This window comes from Furipterus horrens, unplaced genomic scaffold, assembly GCF_987537825.1.
Source record: "Furipterus horrens unplaced genomic scaffold, mFurHor1.1.pri manual_scaffold_7, whole genome shotgun sequence".
Classification (NCBI taxonomy): domain Eukaryota; kingdom Metazoa; phylum Chordata; class Mammalia; order Chiroptera; family Furipteridae; genus Furipterus; species Furipterus horrens.
Window position 1 is genome coordinate 38,735,822 of NW_028327177.1, and position 12,124 is coordinate 38,747,945.

At 38.6% G+C, this 12,124-nt stretch overlaps 1 protein-coding gene across 7 annotated transcripts in view; it reads right to left on the bottom strand.

The window, feature by feature from the left end:
• The window catches only part of SGK3 (serum/glucocorticoid regulated kinase family member 3), a 117,321-nt gene that overhangs the window by 41,784 nt on the left and 63,413 nt on the right, over positions 1-12,124 (bottom strand). For 6 of the 7 annotated variants that reach the window (XM_090283609.1, XM_090283615.1, XM_090283611.1 and 3 more), the window contains exons 2-3: positions 6,909-7,126; positions 3,015-3,098 (exon numbers count right to left, since the gene is read on the bottom strand). In XM_090283609.1, coding sequence (XP_090139735.1) covers positions 3,015-3,098; positions 6,909-6,986 — 162 coding nt within the window. In that variant the 5' untranslated portion in view covers positions 6,987-7,126. Of the gene's footprint in view, positions 1-385; positions 498-3,014; positions 3,099-6,908; positions 7,127-12,124 lie in introns of those variants that run through there. The other variant, XM_090283614.1, reaches the window with a different exon arrangement.

The following is a 12,124-nucleotide window of genomic DNA, read 5'->3' on the forward strand; positions in this document are numbered from 1 at the left end:
GATTGAGTGCCAACCTGGGAACCAAAGGGTTGCTGGTTCAATTCCCAGTCAGGGCACATACCTGGGTTGCGGGCCAGGTCCCCAGTTGGGGGCTTGTGAGAGGCAACCACACATTTATGTTTCTCTCCCTTTGTTTCTCCCTCCCTTCCCCTTTCTCTTAAAATAAATAAATACAATTTTTATTTAAAAAATATCATAAACTGTCTAATCATCCTATTTTGTGCCAATAAAATACTTATCAGCTTTGTGACCTTGGATAACGCTACTTAACATCTCTGTGCTTCAGTTTCTCTGTGCTTCAGATTTGTTGTTAGGCTTAAAGGAAATCATTTATGTTAAGTGCTTAAACTTGAACCTGGTATATAAGTTTGAATACATTACTCACCATTAATTACCTCAGGGAAAGATGTGATCTTTGTGTTCTCTCTTTATGAATAGATTGGCAATTGTTTTCTAAGAAAGCTGATGAATTTTGCTTTCAACATCATCTATTTCAGCCTTCCCCCTATTGTTATTCTAATACATTTATCAGATTTGCTTATCCCCAGAGAAGAAACAACTTGGACCTGAAGAACTTAAATTTGGGGCAGTAGAGTCATAAATAGGGGTTAATGCCTTTTATTTTTTAAAATTAGAGGCTTCTGGTAAGACTCCTCCCCCCTATATATATCTAACTACCAACTGACAGGAAATAGAAAGAATAGAAGAATGTATTAATCACTCTACACCATGGGCATGCTATCAGCAAAATCCAGATTGAAAAGTCTGTAGACAAATGACACTGCTTTTTCAACACAAAGCTGTAAAGGAAAGATAAGAGAGGTGGAGGGGAAGATTTAGTAATTAAAAGACACTTAATAGACTTATCAACCAGTCACAAAAATACTGACTATTTGATATTAAAACATTATCATTAATTTAGTCTTACATGTGATAATGATATTTGTGAGTATGTATGTGTTTTAAGGACCTTTATCTTTTTTTAGAGCTGATACTAAAATATTTACAGATGAAATGATATGATGAATAAAACTTTTTTCAAAATACAGTGGGCTGACGAGGGCCAGAGATGAAACAAGAATGGCCATATCATTGATGAAGCTGGATGGTACATTATATTATTTTCTGCATTTGTACTAGTCTCTCCACCTCTGTAGGTGCTTAAAATTTTCTACGGAAAAAAATTTAAAAATGTAAAGTCATAAAAATACATTTGAACTGGTAATTAAAATGCTTACAGATTGGAAATTATACTTTTTGTCTTTTACTCTAAAAGAAGCATAAGAATTTATGTTTTCAAACTTAGGGAAGTCCAAGCCAGGTTTAACCTCATTTCTGTAGTTTGAAAGAAGACAACTAATACCATTCCCCTGTTTTTTTCCTTTGCCTCTCACCACAGGAGACAAAATTGGAAGGGGTTATATGAAAAGAGAGAGGCAGACACTGAAAATGAGGAAATGAGAAGAAAAAAAGAGAGACAGAGAGAAATACAGGAAGAATGAGGAAGGTGGATAATAAAAACTTACATGTTGAAAAAACTTGTCTGCAAAAAGCTTAAGATGGGGTGCTTGATGGAAAGAGAAAATGAATGTGATCACAGCAGGGGAAATACCCAAAACAAACATTCTCACTTTACCTTTACACTTAAAGACACTCAAATGTTAACACTCTACCTATATAATCATCAACTATTTAAACTGAAACCATCACAAGGATGATAAGCCTTTCACTCATGCAGACCTCCACACTGCCCTATTTTTAGATGACATCCCTATGCTCCTACCTCTTTTTTTTTAATAGAATTTTTATTTTGTTTTTCTATTACAGTTGTCCCTTTTCCCCCCTATTTCTCTCCCCCACCCAGCCCACCCCTTTTCCCACAATCATATCCCTCCCCATTGTCCATGTCCATGAGTCATTTATATATGTTCTTTGACTAAATCCTTCCCTTACTTATCCCCCTTCTCTGCCTCCCTCCTTTCCCCTCCCCTCTAATAACTGTTATTCTGCTCCTTGTTCTATTTAGTTCATTTGTTTATGTTGTTCTTTAGTTTCCTGTATTAGGTGATATCATATGGCTTTTTTTTTCTTTGCCTGGCTTATTTTCTTCCCTCTTATAAACAGTTCTACAAAAAGAAACATGTTTAGGTGAATCCAGCCTATATAATCTTTTAAGCAAAATACAAAAAGGAATATCAAATTTTCAGTTACTAGTAGTTCACTGAACAAAATCCAATCTCATCTCTCTAAGAAGTTCGTATAAACCCTCTGTGTGAGTGCATATGCGTTTTAGGTTACTATCATGTTATTTTTACCTGCGTATAACCCAGGTATCATGATAGGTTTGGTAAGAGTTGAACAATCATCAAAAATGCTAATCATGTACATAATGGTATCCAAAATTTCAAATCAAGTAATTCAACCCTCACCCAGCCTCCAGTATAAACCACTTTTTAAAACTGAATGAAAAATTACAGAAGATATTCTCATGTACAAATTTTTACTGGCTATTACTTTATTTCAAAAGTGTGACTTTTCTTACAGTCAAAAAAGACTGTCTTAATATCTTAAATATTGGTGAAGCGATATTTAAAACTATATACAGTAAGTTTCAGTTACATATTCATTAAAGAAAAACTGAATAACAGAAGAAAACACAGTAGAACTAAGAGCTAGGCAATTGAACCAGAAATAATATGATGATTAACCATGATTAGAGTTGTAGATATCAAGGATTTATTTCTAATATTCTATAATATTAAAATATATTTTAAGCAGTACATCTAGTTTTCATACCTTCAATACTTTATTTGGAATTTCTCAGTGGTCCCTTTTCCACCCTTTTTTGTAAGAATTTCAAAGTTAGAATGCTTTTCAAGAATCTATGTCCCTTTTCTGCTGGTCTGATATAGTTGTATATTGAGTATTATTTAATCACTTAAATAAAATCTCTCCTATTTTTGAGCTTTCTAGGGATTTTGTTTTAAATTAAAATCTTGTAAACTATTACTTACAGTATTGTAAAGCTTATCAAATTCTGCATATCTCCTGAAGACAAACCACTCACTCCTGCCCACTGAGACTAGAACTTTATAAACCTGTGGAAACAAAAAAATAACAATAAAATTTAATTGCAAAATACCCATTAGCTATTTAAATATATGAATGATCTTGCTTTTATACTCACGAAACTAATATTAGACATTCATGTTTATATGTGATTTGCCAAGATACAGTGTACCAACTGAAACATTTATTTTATTTTGTTGAAAGTTGATATTTTATTTTTAAAATTTTATGAAATATTTCTGTAATATTCAGAAAACAATACAGTGAACACCTGTGTACTCATTATTTAGATAAATTCTAACATTTTGCCATTATAGAGTCAATTGATGATATTCTCTATTCTTCTCCCACAATACCATTACCTGGAAATTACAAAGTATTTTTCAAAGTGACACCCAGCATCATTTTACTACATAGTAAACACCCAATTATTAATTCTCCTTCTTTCAGGTCATCTTTTACACAGTACATTTCAAACTTACATGTGTTTAATATTTTCATATACACATAATTGCATATAACCATAGTAAACAATCCTATGAAGCAGAACAAATATTACAGCCCCCCACTAAACATATGAGGAAATGATCCCCCCAAAAAGTTAAGTGACTTGCACAAATACACAGACTTGTGAGATTAAGATCTAAATCTTCTAACCCGTGCACCAGAACTAGTAACAAATCATTAACAGTTATAATACAGAATCAACTCTCACAATTCATTCCACAGATAATCTCAGATTATAATTTAACATACCAATGTAGAGAAAACTGTTTTGGACCCCCAAAATCTTGTATCATTTCTAAAGAAAAAGATACCAAGAATCCAGATTTATGAGATAAGGTTCACTGATATAATAGCATGGGTTATCAATCTGATGATTTCACAGTTTAAGACAAGGGGAAAGAAATATGAGTTGCTTTGGGGTTTACAATACAATTACCCATAATCTGTTAAGCAAGTTAAGTAAACCAGGTTAATTTTGGAAGATGGGCATACAAACATATATAAACTATCCTTTCCCATGGAAGATTGGTCAGCTATTCTCACAAGTTCATAGTTAGATAATACTGTGAGGAAAGGATCTCTCTGATACAGTATGTGATTATATTGTATGAATTCTATAGTATCATTTAAGATATGATCACATAACAGGCCAACAGTGAGGGGAGTTAAGGTTTCACTTGTAAGGTGAAGCAAAATCACTGGTATCAGACACCTGACAGAAAAGAGCACTCTTTGTGAGCTACAGGGTGGTGACATGGCTCTTCTGGTCCAACTAGGATGGTATCAAGTTGTCTCAGAGAAAGCTATTGGATGTAAGATGTAAGAATTATTTGTAAGTGTGCAAAAGCAGAGGGTAAGAACTCAGTCAAGGTACCCGTGAAAGTGAGCCATGCTTCTAAGATTAGACTACAGATTTATGTCATACATCACTCAGGATTGGAAAGGGCTTTAAAAAGGATAGGAAACTTGGGTTCATCTAACTGCAAGCTTCTTGAATGACTTATGTTAATTTCTGGTGTGGTAGGGTGGCTTCCCATCATTACCCAACTATAGCCAAGAGCAGAACCCAAGCCTGGATTCCAGGCTGAAGTAGCTCTGCTACAAATATATTTACAGGAACTAAGATACAGCCCTGTGAATTATTAATTAGCAGCAGGATTTATTAACAAGGGCATATTGAGTAAGCTCTAACAAAAAACATCAATTGGCAAAAACAAAAACTCAGTAAGTTTAAAAAAATACTTTTATTTGCAAAAAAATCACAAGATTTCACAGAAAGCAATATATATTTTTTATAATACAAAATCACCTTATTGAGTTTTTAAAATATTTCCTTGTTGTCTGTCTTGCTCACCAGAATATAAGTTCCTTGAGAGCATCCCCAGTGCCTAGAATAGCGTCTAGCATAACAAAGCAACTTAATGACAATTTGTTGAGTAGAGAAATGAAAATACAATTTAGACTTGGTTTAAGTCAAGATGGCCTAGGATGCAAAGCAATTCTATTAGCAGCTTCACAGTACAGAGCTATATATAAGGCATGAGAACTGCCTCTGCCGTAGAAAATAAGATACCTGAGATAACTCACTGCTGATAGTTGCTATGTATGAACTTCAAACTTGGTGGGAGGTTATGCCCTTGAAGAAAAGAATGGTCCAAAGGTAAATATAAGAACAGGGAAGGAAGAAAAACTTCCACCTACTCCACTATTTTATCCAAGGCACACTGGCATCTTGTTTACCATCAATGTGATGCTCCTAAAATTTGCTTATACAAATGTGGAATAAATGCACAATGCTTGCTGAGATATTACTACAACACAGAGACTGAAGGAAAGCAAATCACTAGACATTACAATGTCTCCACTCTGGACTTTGGTGCAGGGTGTGGAAACATTAAGGAAGGGGAGAACAGAGGATAGAAGGGCTGTTTACAGCTCCTTGCCTGGGACTTCAGGGGAAAACCACCATAACTCCACTTAGTTAAGAAGGCAGAGTGGAGTGGTGAAAGAGTTTAACTCTTCAGCTTTCCTCAACACCCATGTGAAACGGACTCTGACTGAAAGTCACTTATCATGGAGCCCCATTGGCAGGGGCCATGTGGCCCCCTGGTCTGAGGCTGGGGTATATCACTTGACTCAGCAGCAGGCAAAGGGTGGGCTCTACAGCTTCAGAGAGCCAAGGGGAAGCAGAGAGTTGCCACCATCCTGGTCAACCCGATCGAAGAATAGATAACAAGTCAGCTCATCAACTACAGCCAGCAGTGGATGCCAGCAAAATGCCCAGGGTTGGGTCAGGTCAAGCATAGCTGGATGTTAACCAGACCAGTCACTCCACACCTGGAATGGCCAAGATCTAGAGGGATGACAAGAATGCAAGAGCCTTCACCAGGCTACTGGTACCGTGAGGTCAAACACTGTGAAAGAGGATTGCACTCCTCCCATGAACCATGATGCCAAGTGGGAGTGAGTGTGTGTTAAGAGAAAGAGCAGAATGGAGACAGCCTGGGCATTTTTACTTTAAAAAACTGCTTAAATTTTAGCTCAAACTGATTATGTCTAGCTTAAACAGAATTGGGTTAAAAGAATTCCTTCATACCATTCAATGGGTGGAGGTTTATAAGGAAGATCAAATCAGTTACAGACAAGATAAATGACATTTTTTCAGGGGGAGGAGGACAGGAGATATCTGTATAAACTAACAGAACTAAATACAGCATTTTATGTTTCATTACACTAATTAGAAAAGTGACTGTTCCCCAATAATACAATAATTCAGCAAATATTCATTGTGCTTATTCTTTATAAAGCCCTATAGTAGATCCTCTGGTGATAAAAAGTAAAATTAGAAATGGGCTTTGCTGGTGAAAAAAAAGAGATAAAAGAGTGAATTACATATTTTAAAATTGAGGTTGAAAATTAATAAACAGTATAAGAAAGATACTATGTAAATTTCAAGAAAGATACTATGGCAATTTAAAGACAGTGGCACTTAATGTGGGATCAGTGACTTCTGGCTCCATTAACCTCCCAACAGGGCACATAAAATTACATGTGTGTGTCACAGATCCATATGCATGAACATTTTCTGGTGAGAGGCTCTATCAGATAGTATCATAAGCTTCTCCAAGTGCAAAAATCTGCACTGCAAAAGAAATCAGATTCCATTAGAGCACACAGGGAAGACTGTGGAGGAGACAGTATTTGAAAGATCTGTAAAATCTGGATATATGAAGACAAGGAGAGGATGTTCCAGGTTAAGAAGAACAAAAGCAGAAATGGAAATATGCTCTATATTCCACTTTTTTCCCTTATGCTTTATGCTGCATACTTACAGTAAACCTCTTCTTTTTCTCTCTGTGTTCATCAGAGCTGGGAATGCTTACACTTGGGCAGCTTTCCTTGTAGTCCATGGTATAATCCCTTTGGGTGCACGGCCTTGAAAGGACACCAAAAAAATGAGTCCGAAGAAACAGTCAGCAGAGGGCAAAGACAACTGGCTAATCCAAAACATAAAACCTCTTGAGGTAATATTCAAATTCCATCCTGCAACCTTAACCAAAAGAAAAAAAAAATGATTAGCAATTTTAAAATACCATGATTTGTGATTCCTTTTTCATAGGACCAACTTTATGCTTCTGCCAGGGATTTACTTTTGATCATAAGTCTCTGGGGGTGGTAGGTCCTGCTGGTACTGAATTGTGTTGAACTTGAATGTGTGTGCCTTACTGTGCATGACCCACAGGAGCACAACTACGGGAGAACATCAAGTCTCAGGGCTCCCATTTGGAAGGAGCAAGAAGGGATGACATCAGAAATAGGGAAAGAGCTGGGGGGCAGGATAAGTGTTGCATACAAGGTGCCCAGGGGACATCTAAGCGTGCAGTTAGGTGTAGAAGTCCAGCTCTCAAATCTGGGCCAGTGATCTGTTTGCACACTGAGCTAGACATCCTCTATGTGCCCTTCCATATCCAGCACCACTCTTTCTCTACACCCTGCCACGTGCCAGAAGGCTGACCCCAATGGACCTCACGCGGAGGCAGCCCACCTACCACCCTGCCCTGGTTTGGCGCAACAAATGCAAGACATTGGCAGGACATGGAAGGGCAGGAAGAGTGAGATGCTAAGGTATTTATCCCCCCTGCTCCCTTTCTGACAGGAAGTGGTTTCTCTACCTAAGGCCACATTTCCTACCATATGGCCCTGCTTTCACAGCTATGGTAGAAGGCCTGGGAGTAGTAATGGCTTCCAAACACTGTTAGTAGAAGGGCTGCTTCCCCATGCCCTGTTGGTTTTCACCCCTGCCCACAACAGCTCAGTCAACAATTCCTTTGTTAGAGTCCCTTCCATTACTTTTGAGTGTCATGTGACTGATGCAGTAATTATGACCAAGAATGACACCAGGAAACAGAACCTCAAAAATGGGATGCATGTTGATGAATGCCCTGATCATCTTTCTGTGGAGGGAGGGGATGAGGAACTGGTCACCGCGTACATAGCGATATCATGATCACTCAAATTTCTTCCCATGGTGTCACGGACAGAGTATAGGTGGTAGGAAGGCCAAGTGGATGACGAGAGTGCTGATTTCAAAGACTGTGACCTGAGCTAGGGCTGCTTCTGGCTGTCTGAGAATGTGCAGAAAGACGACAAATTGAAAGTCATGAATTCCCAAGGAGATGGGTGAAAAATCGATGGCTGTTAGATTTTTTTTTTTCTCTTACAGCTGTTAAGCTGATAGGACCTAGGATCAAGTCCAGAGTTTGATGGTAAGGGTCGCAGAGCCAATTAAACATGCAACCCTGAAGTGGCTCTTATGCTAACACTAAGGCACTGGTTGCAAAGGAGAATGATCCCGAATCATAGATGCAGGCACTTGGGCAAACACAATGAGGCTAAGAATGTTGATGTCCATATTAAGCTGGACATCCCTGCTGAAAGGAGCAACTTATACCCTCAAGTAGTCTCAGCCTGCTAAACGCTGCCCATAAACCCTTAGGTTGCTGCTCACAACATCCCTATAGAGGAAACAGGGGAGAAACTGAAGCATAAAAAGATGAAGTACCTGCCCAGGTGGTGGAGTCAGCATTTGAACCCAAGTGGTTTGCCTTTGGACCTTTACCCATTGTAGCACACTGCCTCTACAACATATATATGGTCTACACAGTCCTCTGGGAAGCAATGAAGAAGGTTCATAAAGTCATTTTTAAGTAGTTACAAATGAAATTATGAAAAAGCAACCCTGCTGTTACTGTAAATTTAATGTATGGTTGTTCTATAAAACTGAAGCAATTTAAATTCTGCAAAATCATCTTGTGGCCAGGCAACCAAATAAAACAGAATGAAACGAGGGCTGATATAAGAACACCCACAACTATGAAAAACTAGAATAAAAAGTTATGTCGTTCACACAGGAATAAAAGTTGGTGCTTTTGGCGATGGTGGGAGAGGAGCTCATAGGTAGGTTAGGCTTTTCGAAGGAACATCACAAAAAGAATCTGCCTTCACTCTGCTGGGGAATAATCACAAGATGATTTTGTAGGATGGCTCCCAGAGGCAGCTGGCTTGCCTAGGAGGAGGTCCCTAGAAGACTAAGTTCAGCTACTAACCCAGAATGGGAGAACTAACTTTAACATCCAGCTAGTTTATCAACCCAAACAAGCTCAAGAAGACAAAAAGGGTAGCTCAGTTGGCTAGATCATTGTTCCAATATTCCAAGATTGTGGGTTCAGCCTCTGGGTCAGGGCACATACAAGAATCAATCGTCGTCGGCAGCCGTCCGTCTCGAGAGACGATGGTGTAGCTTCTTAAGAGTCTATCTGCACCGCCGAGAATGGCTGTGCAGTCCGACTCGGGAGTGACACGGTATCTGTCTCCTCCCGTGTTGAATCGACATCTTGCGATGATGCTGGAGTGTCCTCTCCAGTGAAGCTGAAGCTACAGAGCCTGGGCAGGGTGATATGGAGGGTCTGCTGTTGCCCATGCAGCAGACCACCCCTCTCTTCGCAGCTGAAGGGTCCAAGGGAAAGACGGAGTCAATACAGCTTGGCTTCAGGTGCGCCGCAGGAGTTGTCGGTGTTGACTACAACGTCGAACCGCCTTAGGGACTCCGGCTCCGGATTTTCTGTCGGGGTTTACTCTCTTAGCCTTTCCCCTGAAGAGGTATGCCGCAAGGCAGCGGAGGTTTTTTGGAGTCAGAGTTTTCCTTCTCTGATGTGCCCTGACTGGAAGATCGAACCAGCGACACTTAGCTCGCAGGCCGACGCTCAATCCACTGAGCCAAACCAGCCAGGGCTCAAGAATCAATCAATGAATGCATAAATAAGGGGAACAACAAATCGATGTCTCTTTCTCTCTTCCTCCTTCTCTCTAAAAAGCAATTAAAAAATTTTTTTTATGAAAAAAGAAGTGGGTCAGGTGGGAACAGAACTTTCAGAGGCCAGTCAAATCTTAGGAGGGGCAGTGATTGGCAAGGGTAATATAATACTTGGTAAATATTATATTTATAGTAGTTCTAATCAGGGGTTGAGACATTTTTGGTTGTCACAACTTGGAGGCTTGCTATTTGCTACATGCCAGACAGGATGCTAAACATCCTAAATGCACAGGACAGCTCCTACAACAGAAACCTAACTGGTCCAAAATGTCAATAGTGTTGCAGTTGAGAAATTAACATTTACTGAGTGCTAATGTCTCGCATTGTTCTAAGGGCTTACATCTAACACATCACTTAATCTTCACAGCAACTCATGAAGTATCATTATCCTGGTTTTAAGATGAAGAAACCTAGGAGTACTTTCACATGGTCACGCAGCTTTGGGTGGCAGCACTGTGATGTGAACACAATGATGTGACCCGAGATCCTGACTTGCACACACTGTCCCTTAAATCTTATGGTACTGCTGCATGCAACCCCTTCTTCTACATCAACAAGTGTCCATTAGCAACTGGGTTACAGAAAGAAAACCATGCATAAGAAAAGCAGTGTTCCAATTCTGCCACCAGGGTGTGGGGACAGGTTTGTGCAGCACTATGTCAGAAATGGCCCATCTTCCTCTCTTGAAACATCACAAGCCAACATCTAACCAAGAGCTTGGCACAGAGTGGTCTCTGAGTTGTTGGTTCCATCACAAGGACAATCAAGGGCTACATTATGAAATAAAGAGGACACAAGAAAGGATGCTATCTCAGGATACAGCCTTTTAAAAAGGAGGGGAAGTTTATCTTTTTTAAAAAAGCATTCATAGATGTAAAATCTTTTACTTGGGGGGGGGGCTATAATAATTAGAGATATGGGTGAGGCTCCATGACAGAAATCTTTCCAAATTCATGTTATGTCAAAATTTTATTGATAAAAAAGTTTAAAATAGAAAGCTTATTTTAAAAAGCACTCTTTTATTCATCACTGTGCCCATCTTTTTGTCAATTGTATGTAATTATTGTCCTGAATCATATCCAGCTCTCTTTCAAAAAGCAAAAAATATATATATATATACATATATATATATATGATCAAAAGATTCTTCTGCTTTTACATCTAAAATATAAGCAGAGAGGTTCTGAACTCCATTTCCTTCACCTATAATGAAGACTGTTTGGTACTGAATAATGGGTCCTACCCAAATTACAAAGAAGATAAATTCATAAGTATCAGTATGTGCTCTGAACTCATATGGCAGAAAAAGAGGTATTCAGTGATTCACACTAATGCATAAAGAAAAGTTAAAAACAAGCCTGCTCCAAAAGGAAGGAAATAGGCTTGAAAGAGCTATGAGTTTTCTTCAGCAGAGGGACAGGAATGGGTGCTGGGTGTTTAGGAGCAAGAGTCCCAAAGGAGAGAACTGACAAGGCCAGTCAAGGAAGAGACAAAAGAAAGCCCATGTACAGACCCTGGGCATGTCAAGAAGACTGGTATGGGAACAGGTTTGGGAACTGGGAACTGACCCAGAGAATAATAAAAGAAATTGGGGACAAGGCTGGGACAAGAATTAATCCTTAGGAGAAAACAGGCCAAGTGAGTGGGCTTTATTTTAAATTATGTTAAAAGTACCTTCACAGGAAATTCTGACCCCAAACAAATTCGTTATTTTATTAAAAGGCTACTGTAATAGTAAATAATCTGTATTTGTTTATTTCCGTCTCTCAGAATCCTAGCTCAAAACACATCCAAAATGTCTCAGTAGAAACAAAGCACATCTTTGTTATATCTGTCAATTAAGTCCATTGCAGAAAAGATTAAAAATCTGACAGGATCTGCCAATGGAAGATACATAGTAAATCCCACCCCCCCCACATCACATGATGAATCAGTTACAACTTTTCCTGTTTTCCTTTCTTACTAATATATCCTTCCTCTAATTCCACCCCACCCCAGTTTGACTTTTTCCCTCATTTTGTCATCACAAAGCAGTCCTAATTTTTCCTAGATGTATCCACCTCTTAATTGGGATACCTTTTATTTATCCCGATTCTTGATAAAGAAAAGTGATATAAAAATTAAAAATTAAATATGCTTTGTGCAAAATACACAATGTTGGGATACGGTATAGAT